Source organism: Miniopterus schreibersii (genome assembly GCF_964146895.1).
Source record: "Miniopterus schreibersii genome assembly, chromosome: 15".
NCBI lineage: Eukaryota > Metazoa > Chordata > Mammalia > Chiroptera > Miniopteridae > Miniopterus > Miniopterus schreibersii.
Window position 1 is genome coordinate 28,605,471 of NC_138115.1, and position 22,218 is coordinate 28,627,688.

General features: G+C 34.5%; 2 protein-coding genes across 3 annotated transcripts in view; one reads left to right on the forward strand and one right to left on the reverse strand.

The window, feature by feature from the left end:
- STAG1 (STAG1 cohesin complex component) overlaps nucleotides 1–22,218 on the forward strand; it is a 273,379-nt gene that overhangs the window by 220,645 nt on the left and 30,516 nt on the right. For both annotated transcript variants that reach the window (XM_081160341.1, XM_081160342.1), the window contains exon 22: nucleotides 7,593–7,673. In XM_081160341.1, the coding sequence (XP_081016467.1) occupies nucleotides 7,593–7,673 (81 nt within the window). The remainder of the gene's footprint in view (nucleotides 1–7,592; nucleotides 7,674–22,218) is intronic.
- PCCB (propionyl-CoA carboxylase subunit beta) overlaps nucleotides 12,579–22,218 on the reverse strand; it is a 96,189-nt gene continuing 86,549 nt past the window's right edge. Inside the window, exon 16 of the mRNA XM_081160349.1 lies at nucleotides 12,579–12,798. Within this exon, the coding sequence (XP_081016475.1) occupies nucleotides 12,697–12,798 (102 nt within the window). The 3' untranslated portion in view covers nucleotides 12,579–12,696. The remainder of the gene's footprint in view (nucleotides 12,799–22,218) is intronic.

The following is a 22,218-nucleotide window of genomic DNA, read 5'->3' on the forward strand; positions in this document are numbered from 1 at the left end:
CTATAGTCAACATGCTATACATTACATCCCAATGGAAGTTTGTAACTTTTGACTCCCTCTACCCTTTGACCCACCCCCTACCTCCCGCCACTGGCAACCACTGATTTGTCTTCTGTATCTATGATCTTGGTTTGTTAGTGGTTTGTGTGTGTGTGTGTGTGTGTGTGTGTGTGTGTGTGTGTGTGTGTGTTTTAAGATTCCATATATAAATGAGATCATATAGTATTTGTCTTTCTCTGTCTGACTTATTTCACTCAACGTAATGTCTTCAAGGTCCAACTATGTTGTCACAAATAGCAAGATTTCCTTCTTTTTCATGACTGAATAATATTCCATTACATATATGTACCACATTTTTTTATCCATTTATTCACAGTAGACACTTAGGTTGTTTCCACATCTTGGTTATTGTAAATGATGCTGCAATAAACATGAGTGTGCATATATCTGGAAAATATACAAAAGTCGAATTGCTGGATCAGTAGTTCTCTTTTTAATTTGTTGAGGAACCTCCAAACTGTTTTCCATAGCTGCACCAGTTTATAGGCATACCTTAGAGTTGGGTTCCAGACCACCACAATAAAATGAATTGTAATATTTTTACTGGTAGAGGGTCTTGCTTCAATTTGTAAAAATCTCAACATCTGTGAAACACAAGAAAGTGAAGCACAATAAAACAAGGTATGCCTATACATTTCCACTGGCAGTGCACAAGGTTTTCCTTTTTTCAGCATTCTAACCAGCATTTATTACCTCGTCTTTTTTATAATAGCCATTTTAATAGGTGTGTGAGGTGAAATTTCTTTGTGGTTTTGATTTGCATTTCTCTGATGATTGGTGATGCTCAGTATCTTTTTATATACAGTCAGCTGTACAGTCAGTACAGTTGAATCCACGAATTCAACCACCGGCGGATTAAAAACAGTATTTTCCATCTGTGGTTGGGAATCCACAGATGCAGAGGTTCAACCGTATGCATCATTCTATGCCATTTTACATAAGGGCCTTTGAGCATCATTGGAATCTGGTATCCACACAGCGTTCTGGAACCAATCTCCCATGGATACCAAGGGACTGCTATATATCGTCATTGGGAAAATGTCTATCCAGATCCTCTGACCATTTTTTAATTGGATTGTTTGGGTTTTTTTGTTATTGAGTTGTATGAGTTCTTAATATGTTTTAGATATTAATCCTTATCAGATATGTAATTAGCAGATATTTTCTTCTGTTTGGTTAGTTTTTCATTTTTTTGATGGTTTTCTTTACTGTGCAAAAGCTTTTTAGTTTAATGTAGTCCCACTTGTTTATTTTGCTTTTGGTGTCAGATCTAAAACTCATCACCAAGACTAATGTCAGGGAGCTTATCACCTGTATTTTCTTCTAGGAGTTTTAAGGTTTTAGGTCTGGCGTTCATGTTTAATCATAAACTAATTTTTGTGTGTGGTGTAAGATAGTAGTTCATTTTATTCTTTTGTCATAAACAAGTTGACCATATATATGAGAGCTTATTTCTGGGCTCTTTATTCTGTTCCATTGATCTGTGTGCCTGGTTTTATGCCAATATCATACCATTTTGATTACTGTAGCTTTATAATGTAGTTTGAAATCAGGGAAGGTGATGCCTCCAGCTTTGTTCTTTTTTCTCAAGATTGCTTTGGCTATTCAGGTTGTTTTGTTAATTTTTTTTCTACTGACTCTTAATCTTCAGGAGTGGAGCATGAGAATTTGTAATTTTTTAAATCCTCTTAAGTTGCTCAGAAGCATGACAAGCATGAAGTACATCTCTCTCAAAAGACTACATACAGTGTTACACCATTTTTGAAAAGCTCCATCACTAGCAAAAATAAACCATGTATCATCTAATGATATTTATATGTGACATATGTGATTACAGTGTGTTTTTTAAAAGCCAAGGCATGATATACATGAAATTTAGTGGAATGATTTACCAGTCCTAAGGAACAAGTGAAGAGCTTTTAGGTAGATACAAAGTTATTGGCATCATACTAGTTCTTAAATTGAGTAGTCTGTTTGTAGGTTAATATTTTTATATGTTTTTATTGATTTTTAAAGAGAGAGGAAGGGAGAGGGATAGAGCGATAGAAACATTGATGAGAGAGAAACTTCATCAGTTGGCTGCCTCCTGCACACACCCCACTGGGCATTGAGCCGTAACCCTGGCATGTGCCCTGACAGGGAATTGAACCAGCGATCTCCTTTTTCCTGGGTTGACGCTCAACCTCTGAGCCACACCAGCTGGGCTGTTTATAGGTTAATTTTATTGTGCTTTTTTAATACAACACTTTCTGAAGTATTAAGTATTATATTTAAAATGTTAACAATGAACAATAGGATCACTTCTTTTTGCTGTTGTTAGTGAGATAGTTTTGAAACAGCTGATTATGTTACTCTTCTGTTCAAATATCCCTATGCATTACCTACCATTTTTAGGATAACATCTAGATTTCTTTGTCATGGTAAGGTGACCATATTATTGTCCAAACAAGTATTCTTTTAAAAGTGAAAAGGAGTACTATGAATAATTACACCAGGACATAGGCATAAGCCAGATGGTTACCCTCCAGTAAGATCCTCTGTGATTTGCTTTCTACTGATCTAGTTGGGGGGTGTTTTGTTTTTTGTTTTGTTTTTTTTTTAGAGAGAGAAGAGAGGAAGGGGGAGGAAGAGAGAAACAGACATCAATTAATTACATATATCATGTTGTCTTGTACAGAATAAGTGTTTTCTATTTTTATATAATCAAAATTATGTATTTTTGTTATATTTTGTCTTTGATGTCTTGCTTAGAAAGCCTTTCTACGTATTTCCAAGTCACAAATATACTATTTTTTTTCTTGTATTTTAATATATTGTCTTTTTTTAATCTTTGGAAGCTATTTGCATGAATCATTCATTTCATTTTTAATATCTCTTGAAATTATTGATGTTCTCTACTTCCACCCTTTCTGTTATACCGTAATTCTATCCACAAAGTATGTTATTGTTTCTTAATGGTTTAGGTACTTTGATGGTTGTGTATATTGTTTGGACAACTGTTTGCTTATATTACTTTATTTCAAAGTTAGTAGCAGAAATTGTTTTTTTAGTCTTTTGAGCATATAGATCACTGAGATGGAAGGTGGCAAGATTTTGTTGTTGTTGTTACAGCCTACAGTGTGTTTGGGGGAGAAAACACTAGTGTAGATAAACTGTTTAAGAGCAGGCCTGGGCGTCCTGGCCGGTGTTCTCAGTGGTTAGAACATCAGCTGAACACCAAAGGGTCTCGAGTCTGTTTCCCGGTCAAGGGCATGTACTTGGGTTGCAGGTTCAATTCCCGGCCCCAGTTGGGGCACATGCAGGAGGCAGCCAGTTGATGTGTCTCCCTCACCTGATGTTTCTCTTTTTCCTCTTCCCTCTCTCGCCCTCCCTCTCTCCTTTCTACTCTATGAAAATGGAAAAAATATCCTCAGGTGAGGATTAATAAAAATAAAATAAAATTGCAGGCCTGGGGCTGTATGATGTAAATTCCTGGTCCATTGTGCTTTCCACTATATACCAAACCCCCTTTTGGAGATCAGCATAAAGTGATATTACAAAAATAGAATATAATATTCCACTCTTGGCTTAGTGACATGTCATATATGTCTTCATACTCTTGTTACAGATGCTTGGTTTTTATAAAAAACAAACAAACAAAAACTTGACAGTAAAATTCCAAAATCTAGAACTGCCAAGGATTTATGTCCTTTAGCCTCCTATGTAACCCATTCCTTGGGAAGTCTTTTAATTTATTATGTAAGTTAAAGTAGAAGATTAATCATTACTTATATTAACCTAGTCTGAGTATCATAGAAAGATCAGTATTGGATACCAGAACCAGAATAGTGTTAGGTTTAGTTCACCCTTTTGTCATGGACATGTCCACTAAAAAATTTAATCGTCCTTCACCTTAAAGTCTCTGGCAAACAGCAAAGTGAAAGAGCCCAAATTTACCCCACACTTACGTGGATCTTCAGAATTTTAAACATGTCCTATATGTGTAGATAATTAGATATCTACACATGCATATGTATTACATTTTTCCTTATTATTCTCTAGTTTTTAATCAGATTTTATTTTTCATCCAAATTAAGCTATTTTAAACCTAAACTGATTCTAGGAGCTTATTCCTTGGTCTTAATTTACATGGAATAATACAGTTTATCTTCAAGATATGTGATATCATTAGCCACATGTTGAATGATTCTCATTGCTTCAGTCTGCTAATCAAAGATAAAGAGCTATGGGCCCTGGCCATGTAGCTCAGTTGGTTAGAGCATCGTCCCAATGTGCCAAGGTTGCAGGTTCAGTCCCCAGTCAGGGCACAAACAAGAATAAACCAATGAATGCATAAGTAACATAAATAAGTAGAACAGCAAATCAACATGTCTCTCTCTCTCTTTCTCTCTCTTCCCCCTTCTCTCTCTCAAATCAATCAATAAATTTTTTAAAAAGATAAAGTGCTATAGTTTCTTTGAATAGTTAAAAATTATTATTAAGAAAAAACACTAATAGTAAAAGAATATTTATGTTGGTTTAGATACTAACTGTTATAATAGATTAGTCTCTATCCCAGTGGCTTAACACAATAGAAATTTTGTTCTCACTCCCATAACCATAAAGTACAATTAAGGGAAGTGGGGTATCACTGCACCACCTAGTCGTTCAAGGACCCAAGATCTCTTGGGGCATTGGTATCCTGCTGGCATACAGGGGAGGAGAAGATGGAAAAGGCACTCTGACTTCTTAACTACTTCTGCCCAGAAATGTGCAATACACATGACTGGGTCCTCCATAGAACAGTGTTACTTTGCAAAAACACAAGGACAGAGGACTAGGATTGGAAGAAATGATTTCTCATCAGACCAATACTTGCTATTTATTATTTGAAGATCTTCTCTAGGTTCAGAGCACTGGTAGTTAAGAAAAGGCAGATTAAAGTGGGGATGCTCTATTTGAAATAGATATAGAGATCAACAGTCTCTCTTTCCTCATAACCATCTCCAAGAAATTTCTGCAAAACTTGTGGAAAACAATTTGAATATTCCTAGAATATAATTCAATAGAAATGTAGAAGGAAAGAAAATGATATTTGTAGATATTAGGCTAAGTGGTAGCACCCAAATTAAGCATTTCTTCAACATTGCTTTTTTTCCATGTCTTAATTTCCTTTTGATTGTAAATAATCTGTATATCACTTTTCTAGTAATTTAACAATTAAGGTCTTTTCAAATTTAAGAGAAATTTTAATATTCTCTTTTCCTTCCATATAAACCACTTATATTAAAGAGATTATCAAAAGGTGTCTCAGGACCAGTAGGTGTAGGCGTACCATATTGAGCATCTTCTAAGTATAGCAAAGTGATTTCTGTAGCATTAATGTTCATAACTTGATAGTGTTTCTGTAGTCTTGTTTCTGGCATTCTTACATGAATCAATCTTTAATTATTATATTTAATAAAACCCCGATATCATCTCGTTAGTGTTACATTAAAAGCAGCATAACTCATCCCTCTAATTCTGATGAGTTATTTTCAGTGCTGAGTAGTTACATTAGAGGTATCTTTCGCTTAAGTGATCTGAAACCTGAATATTTTTTGATAAAACCAGCTAAAACTCTCAACTGCTTCCTGTAGCATGTCATTTACTGATTTCTCTTTTGATTTAGTCCCTATATATAGTCATCCTATGGTTTTTAGTTTAAGTAGAGAAGGTGTAATAGGGACACTATAATAATGGAATATCATGTTATTAGATATGCTTTATTGCAGTAAAGATAAACCATGTATTCAAACAAAAGTGTAGTAAAAGCTATTTAAAATGAAATTCTTTATGTTACGATTCCTTCAATTTTATTTTCATGAATTCTGTTATTTGTCTCTTTGAAGAATAGAGACAAAATTTTACAAAACAGAATTCAATGCCAATAAAAAATGAAAAGGTGCCCATCCTCGTGGCATTTAGAGACATGTAAATTAGTACCACATTAAGGAAGTACTCATACATAATAAAAGCACCAAATTTAAACATCTGATGATACCTAGTAAAAAATATACTTTTTTCCCAACTGATCTATGACTCTTGAGTTTTTTTCATATACTTCAGTCAAAACAGCATATTGTAACAGAGTGCAGAGCAGATATGAAACTCCAGTTTGCTGTGAAGCCATATATTAAAGAGATCTGCAAAAATGTAAAACAGTACCATTCTTCCCACTAAATTTTTATCTTTTAAAAAAATTTAGGTTTTTAAGAAATACTATGTTATGATATAAACAATTTACTTTTCAATGCCTTAATATTTTAAACATTTATTAGTTTTAATTTCTCATGGTAATACTGATATGTAACTCACCTAAACAAAAACCCTTTGGGGTCCTTAGTAATTTTTAAGAATGTAAAGATGTTCTGAGAACTAAAAACTTTTAAGAACCTCTAAACACATAATGCACCAGGAGACATTTATAAGAGTGTTCATAGCAGCATTATTCATAATGCCCTAAAACTAGAAGCATTGTAAAAGTTTAATAATAGAATGAATAAATAATTAGGAAGATGTCCTAAATATTGTACAGGGGCAAAAAAATAATGAGCTATAGCTACATGCAACAACATATGTAAATCTTGAAAGTAAATGATTAAATGAAAAAGGTCAGATTCAAACATACATATTTTATGATTCCATTTATATATGGTTGACAACAAGACATAATAAGCTTAGTATTTAGGGATACAGACTTAGGTTGTTAAAAATGTACTGATTGCCTGAAAAGTAAAAATAACTGTTACCCTTAAGGGAGAGAGATTATTATTGACCCTGGAACAATGTTGGGGTTACGGGTGCCTACACATCCGCACACCCCGTACACACTCAGAAATCCATGTATGACTTAGCCCTCCTCATGTGCGGATTCCCATCCATGGTTCAAAACTACTCTTTTCCAAAACTCATAAATACAGAGAACAAATTGATGTTTGCCAGATGGGAGGGATTTGGAGGCAATGGGTGAAAAAGATGGAGGAATTAAAAAGTACAAATTGGCAGTTACATAAAAATAGTCATGGGGTTGTAAAGTACAGCATTCATTAAGTTCTATGTTTTTTTCTTTTAATTATTTTAATTTTTCATTGCAGTTAACATTCAATAAATATTATTTTATAATAGTTTCAAGTTTTATGTATGTTTTATGCACATTCTTGTATGGGTGTTATATTTTACATTTAAAATGCTTTAAAACAAAATAAGTAATTATTTGATTATAAAAATTTGGATAAATTTTTTAGTTTTAGATATACCTTTTTTAAAAATCTGAATAGGCAAAGTATTCATGGCAGTACATTTTTGTTTGAAGCAAAGGGTTGTTAAGATACATTATCTTTATTCTCTAGAATGATATATTGGTTTGTCCTTTTTTTTAACCAAATGTTATTTTATGCATTCTCCTTAATTCTATAAAAGTTTGTACTATAAAATATGATAAACATTGTATGATATAAACTGTGAAGATGTAAATTATGTCTCATTTGTTTGAATTTTTTTATTTGATACAGATAGTCGTACAGGCATTGCAGTGTTCCCATTACTCGATTCTTTGGCAGTTGGTGAAAATTACTGATGGTTCTCCTTCCAAAGTAAGTAAGAGTTTATGTAGGCAGAAGGGTTATTACTAAAGTAAAATAACTTCACTTAATTTATATTTAATAATTTACTGTTATCAGTTATAACAAATTATTGTTTTGAATATAAAATAGTTATTGTTATCAATTCTTTCTTTATCCTATGAGTAAGTATATTTTATCTCTTTGGAAGATAACCAGTCTTCAAGCAATAGATATATAGTTTATATATACACAAAGTTAAAATTCTTACAAGAAATAACTACTGTAAAAACCAAAAGAGCTCTGATAGGTAACATACTATAAAAAAATCGAATAATATTGAGAGGTAATACTATGTAGCTTTTAGTTCTGGCATTATAGCACCTTGGGGCTCAAACTAAACAATAATACTCTTGTTAAAAACAACTCAAATTGTTGGATTTATTTTTTTTTAATTTTTAATTTATGACTGACCATACAAAACGAAAAGGGAAATACAAACCAGATATTAAGTGAAACTAGGATTCAAGAGAGTCAACAGAGCGCTAAAGCTTACTTAACCTTAAGGACCTTTTCTAATCTAGACAAATTGTAAGGCCCTTCCAAGGTGGAATGTCTTTTAGGTAGCATATCTCCCTGAAAATTTGGGATCCTAAAGAGCAACTCCCAGCTCCAGGAATAAACCCACACTAGGTTCCATTCATGGAGAAATCCAAGGAAAACAAGCCTGTTAAATTCAGGTCTCCCATGAAGATTTATAACCATGAGTTGACTTTCACATAGGTTTTCACCCTAAATTTATACTACTACAGTGGTCCATTAAAAAATGAAAAATAAGCCCTGCCAGGCGTAGCTCAGAGGGTGAGCATCAGCCTAGGATCCAGGAGATCGAGGTTCGATTCCCAGCCAGGCCATATGCCCCGGTTGCGGGTTCAATCCCCAGTCGGGGGCAGGCAGGAGGCAGCCGATCAATGACGACTCTCTCATCATTGATGTTTCTCTCTCTTTCTCTCTCCCCCTCTGTCTGAAGTCAATAAAGATATATTTAAAAAATTAAAAATGAGATTTTGATTTAAAACATTCTCTATCTCTCTTTAAATGAGAGAGACTTGAACATATGAGTAAAGAGCAAACACCTGATAAAGAACCAAGTAAAAATATGATGTTCACCTTATAAAACACAAGATGTTCAACCAGTAAAGAAGATTAATAATACATTTCTGTACAAAATCAATAGCTTGATATAGAGCGTTTTCAGAGTAACATTTTTTTCTTTTTACCCTTCTGATTAATAATTTGAGGATTTTTCTGCCGTTGGAAAGTAACTGGCGTTTTTGTTTGTTTTTAATTAGAAGGATGGTGATATATTGGTAGCCTCCTGGGTTTTTTTTATTTTATTGACAATTTAGTCTTGATAAGCAAAAATTAAAGTTAACCTTTTATTAGTAACAAAAGCCACTTGAAAATTGCATTACATTTGCATGTTTTTAGAAATGTTCTTTAATATGGTAAAAGTAAAGAAGATTGAGTATATATGTAAGTTAAATTTTGACAACAAGAGTTCATTATATGTTACAATAAACTTCTATTTCAATTTTTTTCATCTTGATAGTTTTGGGGGTTTTTTTGTTTGTTTTGTTTCCACTGAGATCATTTTGGTTATCTGAGTTACTTATATTTTGGTTGAATGTTGATAATTGCATTTTAATAAATTTGGAATCAATACTTGTCTAAGAGTTTAACAAAATTAATGGTTAATTTATCTGTTAAATTGAATTTAAATTTTGTTCTTTTACAACTGCATTCCATAATTGGAGTAAGAATCTCTATCATTGAATCCACTTCTTTGACTATTTTCTATATTTTTAACCCTATTATAGCAGAATTATTTTGAGGTTTCTTGCCTTTCTGTTTAATTTTGATCTGACATACTATCCTTATAAATGAGGGCTTTATTTTTGTCATTAATCAACAGATTTTGTGATTGTCATTGCCAGGGTGGCAATGCAGATTTTGTGGCCAATACCGATTTCTTTTATGCCAGAAAGAGGCTGTAGCATCTTTTAGGTGCTCTTATTATTCAGTTGATTTCTATTTATAGTTTTTTGTGCATTTATATTATATGTGAAATTCTTACATAGGTATCTCTCAAGTTATTTCTTCTCACTTTAAAGTTGTCGATAATTTTTTTATTCAAAATATACAGGGTGTCCCCAAAAAAGTATACACACTTTAACAGCTGATAGCTCAATTTTGAAAATGAAGTGTATTTTAATAAACACTGCCTTTATAATTACTCAAAGTGTGTATATACATTTTTGGGGACATCCTATATTTAGTAATCTTTGTGTTCAGTGGTTTTCTAAGTGATCATCTTAAAAAGCATGAATCTTCAAGATACATGCAAACTTTAAAAATCTTTCATTGCTAAGATTCTTCCTTTTAAAACAATTATTTTAATGACTCATATATATTAATTAATGAATTAGGAATTTCCAAGCTTTCTAATCCCCTGTATGATGTAGGATATCTTTGAAAATTTCAGAGCCATATGCATAAGCTTTGTACACATATAATTTATATTATTAACATCCCACTTGATAAGATATTGACTTCCTAACTATAGTTCTAGCCAATCATTAGCTTATTATGTAAATAATCTTGAGGCAAGTGACTTAAATATATCACATAGAAACAGACCACAGTATGGTGATTGCCAGAGGGAAAGGGGGGTGGGGCAAGGTGGACGAGGACAAAGTGGGGACGAATGGGGACAGAAAGAGACTTGACTTTAGGCCATGGGTGTGATGCAGTGTGCAGATGATGTTTTGTTGAGTTGTACACTTGAAACCTCTATGTTTTTGTTAACCAATGTCACCCCACTAAGCTCAATGAAAAAATAGTAATTTTAAAGCCAATAACTTATGTCAAAGCATTTACATCAGTTGTAAAGTGCTTTCCAAATATTAATAACAATTTTAAAAATCATTTATCTGTGATTCACGTTACTTATTTGTAAAATTGAAAGATGTATTGTGGCAACGTTTTCTAGCTCTAAAACTCTGTAATCTACATTATGATTAATAACTGATATACTAAACATGTCTGGATAGGTATACAAGAACCTTAACAGTGCTGATCTCTGGGAAATAGAAATTTGGGGGGACAGGCATAAGAAGAAATTTACTTTTCGCTTTATACTTTTTGATACTGTTTGAGTGGTTATTTTGTTTGGTGATGCTTAACAGTTATAATTTTATCATAAAAATTAATTTTTTAAAACGAGTACAAAAACATTTTGATTCTCCAATCTAATCTTAGGTTTTGGGTTATCACATATAATTAACAGTTGTTGAGCTTAATGAATACTAGAAAAATGCTTAGTGTGTTCTATATCTTATTTGCAATAATAGCATTATTCTTTTGTTTATAAATAATATTAGAGCTCTTAGGGAATTTCGAAATTATTTGATGAAACCTGTTCTTTTTAGGTAAGGCTTAGAAGGGAGATGTTGTTATTATCTTGTTGATGTCTTACATTTTGTAAATCACTTTAATATAAATGCTCTAAATTGATTAAATATTAATCCTATTAATCGGATATTATCATAATCCCATTTTACAGATAAGGAACCTGATTACTTAGAAAAATTGGGGTTTGCCTAGAATCACAAGTCCTTTGAATCTCAGTCTAGTGGGGTTTTTTTTAAACACTTTTAAATTCTTATACTATTAAAATATAGCTAGTTCTAGAGAGTTTTATTGTGGCTTTTTAAAAAACACTTTTTTTTCTACGGGTCGATATTTTGGTTGACTCTTCACTGAACACAAACCAGCAGTGTCTGTTAATCAGTGGGGTATTGAAAAATTATGTCATATAGCCCATTTTCTTTCATCATTCTGTACCTATAAAGGCATTTGAATGAGAAGTTACTATAATTTTAAATGGCTTATATTGTAATGCCAGTGGGTTATAGTTAAAGTATATGGAGGACTTTGGTAATAATGCACCTAAAACTCTATCCCTTTGATTCCTAAAATTTAAATATAATTCAGTAGATTCTTGGGGTCTGTATGTTTATTTTGTAATGTTGGTCATTTAAAGATAACTTGAAAAGTCTTACTACATTAATTAGTATTTTTGATTGTTGAATAATTATTATGTTAATAATATGGAATGAGCCATTTGGGTAGTAAGGGAGCTAGCCAGCTCACCACTGTGTTTTTCTCTACTCATTAGTACATTTACATCTCTGAAGAGGTCATTTACATCTTTAATGAATAAATTATGTGTATGAGTTTTTGGTGTAAAATATAAGGTAAAGTGCTTTTCATAAATTTGGGCTTTCTTAAGTACGTGTTCATTGTTAAAATAAATTTTCTGAATTTTACCACCTGTAGATAACCACTGTTAATATTTTGGTGTATTTTCTTGTAGTGTAATTTTTTCTTACATATTTTTCAATCTTAATGAGATCATAATGTATTTATAATTTTGTGTCTCCTCTTCAATTAACATAGGATTTCCTTCAGTTATTAAAAGAAATGTTTATAGCTGATTTTTTAACACATGGATTAGTCTATCGTGTCGCTATGCCATAATTAATTTTACCATTCTGCTCTCTTTGATATTTAGGTTGTAAACATTTAACTAATAAAATTAATGCCATGATGGGCATTCTGGTGCAAAAACTTGTTCTGTGTTTTACATTGTTTTATCTTATATTCTTAGAAATGGAATTGCTGGGTCAAAGATTGTACATACTTTTAAGGCTTGATAGAGAGTACTTTCTAAACTTTATTTTTCTTGTCTATTGTCATAAACATTGTCATTCAGGAGATTGTGAATGATAATTATATTTGAAGTTTAAATTCAAGTTATAATTTAAGTCAACAGTGAACACTGTTTTATAAAATGAATACATAAGAAGACTATATCAAGAACAGGATTAGATCTTTATTTGAAATGAAAGTACACTGGTTTTCACCGATGGGTAATTCCTCTGTTCCCCTAATTTCCAGAGTTGAAGCTCTTTGGCAGTCTCACAGGTCATACTCAGTATACTTTGTTCCGGTGCCCCCTAGTGCTGGTCCTGTAGAAGCAGCCTTCAGTTTCTCTTCCCTGTAGCAGAAAACATCCTTCTTCCTTCAGCTCGTTCTGGACATAATACAAAGACATTTAAAGAGCCAGGTAAATAAGAGTTAGGGCTTAAATAATGCTCCTATTGCCTTTTTTGGCCTGGGGATCTAGAACTTCAATTTATTTTTGCTACTGGGAGGAGCTGTCCTCTTCTGTGTAGCCTTAAATTAGGAGTGCTCTTAGCTTTACCCTGCATATTCCTTTCTAGACAGCAGTAGGGAGGGCCTGGGGCAAACATCCCTGTCTTCTGGATCCTGACCCTAATCCTTTAAATTAAAGTCAGCACCCTTCAGATAGCTATAAGTCATATTATCATTGAAGTGTTTAACTGTAAAATTTGTTTCATTGCCTTCTTAACTGAAGGGTCTCCTGTAAATTTCAACTTGTTTACCTCCAAACAGACTAGGGAAGGGAGGTGTTAGGGTGAAGGTGGCCAGACTCATGAGGAGACATGCTTAACCTTGCTGTTCTTCATATAAACATCATACATTCCTAGAAACGCACTAGAAATAGGCTCAAATGTAGAAAAATCAGCAAACTGCTTTTTGCACTTCCTTCTTTCCTTTTCCCTTCCCAGTCCTTTAGAATATCAGTGAATAAGATGAGATAGTACACTCAGGTCCTTGCCCCAAATTGCTATGTTATCAAATACAGGTAGCACTTCTTCACCTGCAGAGGGGGAAGGGAATGGGACCAAGACGGGAGATAATAGCTAGCTCTCTAGGAACAAATCTTTAGTAATGTATAACCATTTTACTTTATTCCTTTTTTCTAGAATCTTTCCCACTACCTTTTATTTTGTGAGAATTCTGTCCTCAGTAACTATCTAGTTAGTTTTAAGCCTTCCCTTTGACTGTTTCATGACTTCAGAGTTGTTCTTTGATAGTTATATTTCTGTTAATATCATGTCTTACCTAAACTGCCTGATTGGCTGATCTAGGAAAATTAGGGGTGAAAGATCCAAGTCTTGTCTTATACCCATTTCTTGTTTAGCTCCAAAAATACTCTTTAAAAAAAAAGTCTGGAATATAGAAGTAGATAGCAGTTATTTCAACATGCCATTAAGAATCCATGCTCTTTGTCTCTTAAGAGCCACATCATGTGTATGCAAGGAAGCCAGGAATACAGGTTTTCTTGATGATTTGAGTTTTAATTTTGTTTTTATTGCACCTGACAAAAATATAATTATCCAATGGTTCCTCAATTATGTTATTTTAATAAATTTTTTAAAAAAAGAATGCCATGCTGTGTTATGACCCTATTCCTGGGCCTCCAGTTTTGGAGCTTGCTGATAGGGAATACCTTCTTACCCTTTGAAGGACAGCATAAGGTTGCCTCTGTTTCACTAGCCTGTCCAGTTAGATGCTGTTTTTACTTACACAAGGACAGTGGTCTTTAAAGCACCTTTTATAAATACTCACACTCCTTAAGATATTTAATACTTCATGATCTAAGTAATGAGCCAGGACTGAGAAGATCTATTCTAAATAACAGTTATTATGAAGTAAAAATGTGTTTTAACTGAGCTTATCAGAGGCCTAAAGCAACATTAAGAATTTAAACAAGACATAACACTTCTTGCTTTCTTGTACAGGTATTAGAGATTTTCTCTACCAAAAATAATGGTAAAGTAAATTTACTTTCCTATTGGGCCCTTTATTTGAATAGAAAAGATATAGTTGTCTTATCCTACTTAATATCTCCTGAGTGATACAGTAATGCATTTTACTTCTTACGTAGGTTTTTAATTTTAAAGATGTTTTTCCCCCAGTGGTCATTACTGGGTATTTGTTAAATTACTTCTTGTTGCTGACCCAGTTCATATGTGTGTGTGTGTGTGTGTGTGTATATATATATATATATATATATATATATATATATATATATAAAAGCCCCCAGTTCATAAATAGTGTATATTTCCAGCATTTTTTGTGTGTTGGAACATGGTCTTTAGAGTTAAATCCAAGTTTGAATTTTGGCTCCATTTCTTACTACCTGTGACAAAGATAAGCAAGTTACTTTGCCATTGAACGTCATTTTCTAATGTGTGATAGTCACTGCTCGATAGGGTTATTGGGAAGATTAAATTGAAAAAATGTTTCACTGCCCTGGCCAGTGTGGCTCACTCAGTGCTTGGAGCATGGGCCCAACTACCGAAGGGTCACAGGTTCAATTCCTGGTCAAGGGCATGAACCTAGGTTTCAGGTTCTATCCTGGGACCCAGTCAGGGTGCATGTGGGATCTCACATCGATGTCTTCTCTCTCTCTCTCTCTCTCCCCCTCTTTCCCCCTCTCCCCCTCCCCCCTTCCCTCTCTCACTAAATCAATGGAAAAAATACCCTTGAGTGAGGATTAGTAACACCAAAACAAGTGTTTCAGTAAACATTAGCTGTTGTTTTGATGGTATTAAATTGTAGTCCTAGTGTAGTCTTCCCTTGTACCAAAAACAGGAATTGATACTAAATGAACTATTATGTAAGGCTGAAGGACTGTGTAAACATGCTCAGGAGCTAGTGTAGGTTCGAGATAACATCATAGAATTTGTCCTTCTTGTGTGTGTGGGAATAACTTGAGAATTCAAGTCTCTCGCTTTGATTCTAACAGTTACTACTTTTCCCCTGTCCCTCTGATTCCTCCTTTATCTTTCTTCATCTTTGTACACTACAGGAAAGAGAAATCAGAAGATGTTTTGGAACCACAGTAGGCAGCTTAAGGGTTCCTGAATCATAAGTGAGTGGATTAGCCTTTGAGACAATGGCAGGAGTCAGCAGGTGGAGATTCAAATAGCCAAGAACAACAGCAACACTGAAAACTAGGTATTACATTTGGGGTTTAAATATTCAATAGTTATTTTATTGTGTATTCACGAAAGTAGCACACTTTCCCTACCCCTGAAAAGAGAACCTAATAGCAGTTATTCACAAAAGAAAGCAATTTCAAAGGTATTACATATCGTTTACCCTACCACAATGGAAAGACTTTTTGTCTCTTGGTCACTGGTGTGTCCCAAATGAATGAATTTAGTTCCATCTGTTTTTATCATATTTAATATGGATAATGACTTAGTTAAGCTGAAAAATAATTTAATGAGCCTCGTTATGTGTCAGTAACTATGCTAATACAGAAAAACATAACACAATGTTTGGCATAAGAAACATCCATACCTGTAGAGAATTTTTGTGAGATTATTTGAGCCAATCTGACAACGATTGCTGGGAAGCAAAATATCAATGGATTGAAAAAATGCTCCAAAGAATGGCAGTTTTGCTGCTTGTTTTATACATTAGAATAAAAGGAGGAGACCTACAGAGAGTTACATGAAATCCATTGGTAGATTAAGGGGACAAGAGAAAGCAGAATGGGGAAATCTGGGATTGGGTAAAAAGGCAAAATAGAGAAACATATACTTCTTTTACATTGGTAGGTGTAGATTAACTTTTACAGTACATAGAGATGGTTTGCAGGGAACAAGATAACAGTCGGGGTACTGTGGTCTTGTGCCCTGGTACGAGGCATTTGTGCCTTAAAGGGTCTAGAAAAGATTACTTTGACATTTCAGGGCATGTTGTCTGAGATGCAAAGAGACAGTAGACAGGTTCACTTAAGGTAAAGATTGGCCTTTGTCAAGGAAGCTGCAGGCCTAGGATGTGACTACCCACCGTGACCCTTTTTCAGTTAGGAATTTTTATGTTCAGACCATCCTATATGATTACTTTCTGTCTGTGAGTTTTGTAAGGCCCTCCATGCAGGCCTCCCATGAGCTTGTCAGTCAGGTTTAGTATGTGGCCCCTTTTTTTGTCTACTACAGTTTTTATCTCCAAAGAACTTTATAGCCTGTAGTACAGACTGGGCTGACTACAGTCTATGGGGCAAATATGGCCTATTTTTATGGGTAAAGTTTTAATGGAACATAGTCATGTTCATTCATTTATGTCCTATTTAGGGCTGCTTTCATGCTACAGTGGCAGTTTAGTAATTGGGACAGAGACTATAAAATCTACAATGCCTAAAATATTTGTTGTCTGACCCTTTACACAAAAAGTTTACCAATCCCCTTGGTCTTGTTTACTGAACTTTGTCAAAAGCCCTGCTTGCCTGTTCTGGGTAACTAGATTGGTTTTGTTCCCCTTTTTTATCATGAAAATTGATCATTCTTATCAGGCTTTATTTTTATATTCTAAGATCTTTAACCTGATTTAGTTCCTTATTTTATTACTTTATTCTTATTTCTGCCCATTCCAAAAATGTATATTTGTTACATAATGTTGAGTGGGGTTTTTTTTGTATTTACTACTATTATGTATTAATGATATTTCATATCTGTGGACAAAAAGAGAACTAAATTTGGTCTTCCTCTAGACACATAAAATTGTGATACAAAATGAAAAGGAATCACCCATTTAAAATCTGTACATATTTGTGTGTGTGTAAGAATTAAATTCTTCTCTTTCCTCACTGACTACCATAATCATATTGAGATAGTTGGCTTTTAAGAGGCAGTCTACCTTTAATATCTGTTTTGTTTTTTATTGATTTGAGAGAGAAAGAGAGAAACATGGATTTGTTCCAGTTACTTATGCATTCATTGGTTGAATTTTTTTTATTTTTTTTTTTATCCTCACCTGTGGACATATTCATCGACTTTAGAGAGAGTGGAAGGGAAAGAGAAAAACACTGATGTGAGCAAGAAACATCGATCGGTTGCCTCCCATAAGCTCCCTGGCCAGGAATCAAACCCACAACCCTTTGGTGTATAGGACAGTGCTCCAACCAACTGAACCACCCAGCCAGGGCCATTGGTTGATTCTTGTATGTGCCCTGATCAGGGATCGAACCCACAACCTTGGCATATCTGGATGACACTAACCAACTGAACTACCCAGCCAGGGCCTCAGATTTTTAAAAGAGGTTCAGGATTTGCCATCTGAAAACTCTAGTATTAAGATTACAAGTTTCACAGAGTGAGCTTTATTCTTAATGCCCCTTAAAAAATAAGAAGAATGCAAGAGAAAACACCAATCTAAAAAAAAAAAAATACAAGCGCCCTGGTTTGGCAATCATAATCCTAACTATTTAAGTCAAATGAAATGTAGTAAGATCTCAGCATAATGAAGTTGAAATTCGTGGGATGAATAAAGCAGTGTTCTAAAATCCACAAAAAACCTAAATTCTGTTCTCACCTGTTCAAAGGGATTTACTATCTGAGATTAGCTAACTCTGTTAAATATACAGTATCTATGCACGTTTACTTAAACCTATTGGTATTTGTGTTTCTCTCAATGGAATTGTCTATGTTAAAAGGTCCACACCTGTAGAGAATTTTTTAAAGAGTTTATTTGAGCCAAACCAAGGACATGTCAGGAAACAAAATTTTAAATGCACCTGGGAACTACAGCTTTGCAGTTCTGTTTATACATTTGAAATTAAGGAGGGAATTTAAGGAAGACTACATGAAGGTGGATAAACCAGAGCTCTGGGGGTGGGGAGTGGAATCTCTATGATTGGGTTATAGGATAGTTAGCAAGATTATGTGCTCCCTTGAGGATGGTCACACTTCGGGGGTCTGAAAAAGAGGGTTACTCTGGCATTTCAAAGGTGTATTAGCCTAGGTACACAAGAACAATGTACAGGACTTTCTAAAGCGAAGATAAACCTTTTTATACCTATCAAGATCTGCAGTTAGGAATTTATGATCAGATCACATTTTGAGGTTAGTTGCAGTCAGATTTATTACAGAGCTCTTTTTTTTATCCACAGTATCCAGTTCCAATTAACTTTCTTGAGGACTCAAATAATATTTAGGTTGTATCCAAACTTTACTGCTAAAGAAAGCCCCCAGCTTCTGTTCCCTTGGTTGCTTCTCATTTCCAGTTTCTTCTTAAAATACTACTGCTGATTAGTTATCAGTAGACTGCTTACTTAGTTGTGATGTTAAATTTACAACTCTTAAGGTGAATTGGCAAGTAATCATCTCTCAAACTCAACTGTTACCTTAGCATTTTCCATAATACACATTTGTTTTATGATGGACCTTTAAAGGAATCTTTTGCCTCTAACTCCAAAAATAGCTGATTACCTATGCTGCTGCTTTGTACATTTACCAGGAAATTTAAGAGAGTAAAGGAGCGTTAATATTTTCTAGCATCACTTTTAAGCTCTATTTATTGTTTGATAAGATGAACACTTTACACATTTGTCCCTAGGGTTGTATTGGCTGTATACTTGCATTTATTTAGTAAGTACAAACACCTGCCATGTGCCAAGTACTATTTGAGGTACTAGCAATGGAACAGTGTTCATCCTTTGAATACTAGGAGGTTTACCAGTTAGCACTTATCTGTCTGATTTGAGTATCTAAGAGTTAATTCAGCAGAATCACAGAATGCCATACAATCTCAGAGAATACATAGTTCAACCCTCATTTATAGATTTTAAAATCTGTATGTAATTCTGATACATTAAGTAATTTCTTTAAAGCCACATAACCAGTTAGTAATGTTGGGGAGGAAAAATCATCCTCTACCTCTCAAGGTTCTTCTGGTTGTTCTCATAATCAATTTGACATGAGACAGATTAACAGAAGAAAAACAAAGTTTAATAACATGTTGACACAAGAAACATCTAAACCTATAGAGAATTTTTTAAAGAGTTTATTTGAGCCAAAACGGATGACAGTTGCTGGGAAGCATGATCTCAAATGCTTCAAAGAATAACAGCTTTGCAGTTTCTTTTATGCATTTGAAATTAGGAAGGGAATCTAAGGAAGACTACATGGAGGTGGGAGAAAGCAGGCTGGGATTGAATTTATAGGATCATTAGGATTATGTGCTCTCTTGAGGGTGGTTACACCTTGAAGGGGGTATTCTGTCATTTCAAAGGTGTGTTAACCCAGATGCACAAGAACAATAAATAGGACTTGCTTAAAACCTTTCATTAAAGTTACATGCTTGAGTCATGACTACCCACCATGATCTCCCAGTTACAAATTTATGATCCAGTTACCCTGTGCGGTCACTTTCCACTGTTACTTTCCGTAGAACCCCTTTTTCATCCACAGTGTAAACTTCCTGTATACACAGGAGAGACATAAGAACATTAAGTAACTCACAGAAAAGGTGGAAGCCATCACCTTAAATAACACTTCAGCTAAAGCCATGGAAATTAAGCAGGCTTGAACAAGTAGAGTCAGAAACCAAGCATTTCATTCTGTTTCATAAGTTCTTTTTTCTCATACATCTTTTAAATATTGGTGTTCTTGGAATACTTTTGTCACACTTCTCTACTTACTTTCCTTGAACAGTCATATCTATTTCCATCGCTTATGTTGCCATTTAAATGCGGAGAACCCCCAGATCTCTATTTTTGCTCATGAACTTTGAACTTGTATATCCAGCTGCCTACTAGACATCTTCACTAGGATATTTTACAGGGATCTCAGATCATCATCTCTAAAATTCAACTGTTACCTTAGCATCTGTTTCTGTGTTAACTATCTCTGTGATTTACACCATATCCATCTAGTAAGCAACTACCTAGAAGTTTAGGCATAATCATCAACAGCCCTTGTTCTGATTAGTTCCTAAATTCTATCAGTTCCCCTGCTTTAATTTCTTGTCAATCTATTATTGACATAAGAAATGTCTAAAAGGAGAGAATTTTTAATTATTTTTGTTAATCATCACCTGAGGATATTTTTTTATTATTGCTTTTCAGAGAGAGTGGAAGGGAGAGAGAGAAACATAGATGTGAGAGAGACACATCGACTGCCTGCCTCCCATATACACCTCCCATATACACCTCCAACCATGGACGGGGAGCAAACCTGCAGTCCAGGTACATGCCCTTGACCAAGAATCAAACCCGAACCCTTTGGTGCGAGGCCTGACACTCTAACCACTGTGCAACACCACCAGGGCAAAATGAGAGAATTTTTATAAGAATTTACTTGAGCCCTGGCCAGTGTGGCTTGGTTGGAACATCATCCCATACACCAAAAGGTGGCAAGTTCAGTTGCTGGTCAGGGCACATACCCAGGTTTCAAGTTCAATCCCCAGTTGGGGAGTATGCAGGAGGCAACTCATCAACTGTTTCTCTCTCTCTCAAGTCAGTAAAAAAAGGAAAAAATAATATTTTTTAAAAAAACTTATTTGAGCTAAAGGGACAGCATATGCCAGGGAGCAAGATCTCAAATGCTCTGGAGAACAGTTTTAGTGGTATCTTTCATGCATTTGAAATTAAGGAGTGAATATAAGGAAGATCACATGAAAGTGGGAGAAAACAAGATAGGGATTGGATTGCAAAATAGTTAAGATATGTGTGCCTTTCTTGAGGTTGGAGAGGATGCAGGTATTCTAGGGGTCCAGGGAACTGAAAGTCTGACCCACTGTGGGTTCTTGGCTTCGCACAGGAAAGAATTCAAACACAAGCCAGCATAGAGTTTAAAGTGAGGGTTTATTAGTGAAGGAGTGGGACAGGGAGAAGGCTAATCCGTCGGCAGAGCAGCCCCTCCCTAGTGGAATTTACTTCTTTTATTGAGACTTATTTAATGGAGAGGTAGGGCATTCAGTAATGGAGAGGAATATTCAGGATTTTTCTGGGTAAGGGGTGGAGACTTCTTGAAGAGCACCACCAGCCATTTTGTGTTCTTATTATGTGGACTTTCCGTTTCTGATCATGGCAGCACTGGGTGTGTTGTTTAGTATGGTAATATATTACGATGGGCCTATAATGAGGCTAGGGGTTACTAGATAGTGATATCAGTCGCCATGTTGGATTAAACTGATCTTCTACAGGGATTGCTTAAAGCAACGATTAACCTTTTACTAAAAAAGGTTAATGCCAACAGCATGACAGCCCACCATGACCTGCCCAGTTAGAAATTTATGGCCTGTTCGCCCTGTGAGGTTACTTTCCATAGAAAGCCTGTTTTTAATCCACACTATTCACTTCTTTACTGCCTACATTTTATTTCCCAGCCCTCATCTAGATTATTTACATGGCCTTTGTTAGTGTGTAAGGAAATACAGAATAATGATTAACAGCATGAACTTTAGAGTCAGAATAATCCTAGGTTTCAATTCTTACTCTATCACTTAAAATCTTTGGGTGCTATTAACTTCCATTTTCTCGTCTGTAAAATAGGAGTATTACCACTTAATTCATGGAGTGACTGTGAGGTTTAAATTTATGGCTCTTAGAGCACAGTATTTGGTACATAATAAGCCCTCAATAAAAGAGTGTATCTACTATTAACTAGCCTGGTGTTCCACATCAGTCTCGTGTTCTGCTTAGAATATGATTTTTCTACACAAAATTTTAGCGCTCATGATAAAAATTCTTCTTCAGTAGTTCTTCATTGCCATGAGACTAATATCCAGATGATTAAGAATGGGATTTTTAATGGTCTTTCATTTAAGTGGAAATGGATCCTGTTTTCCT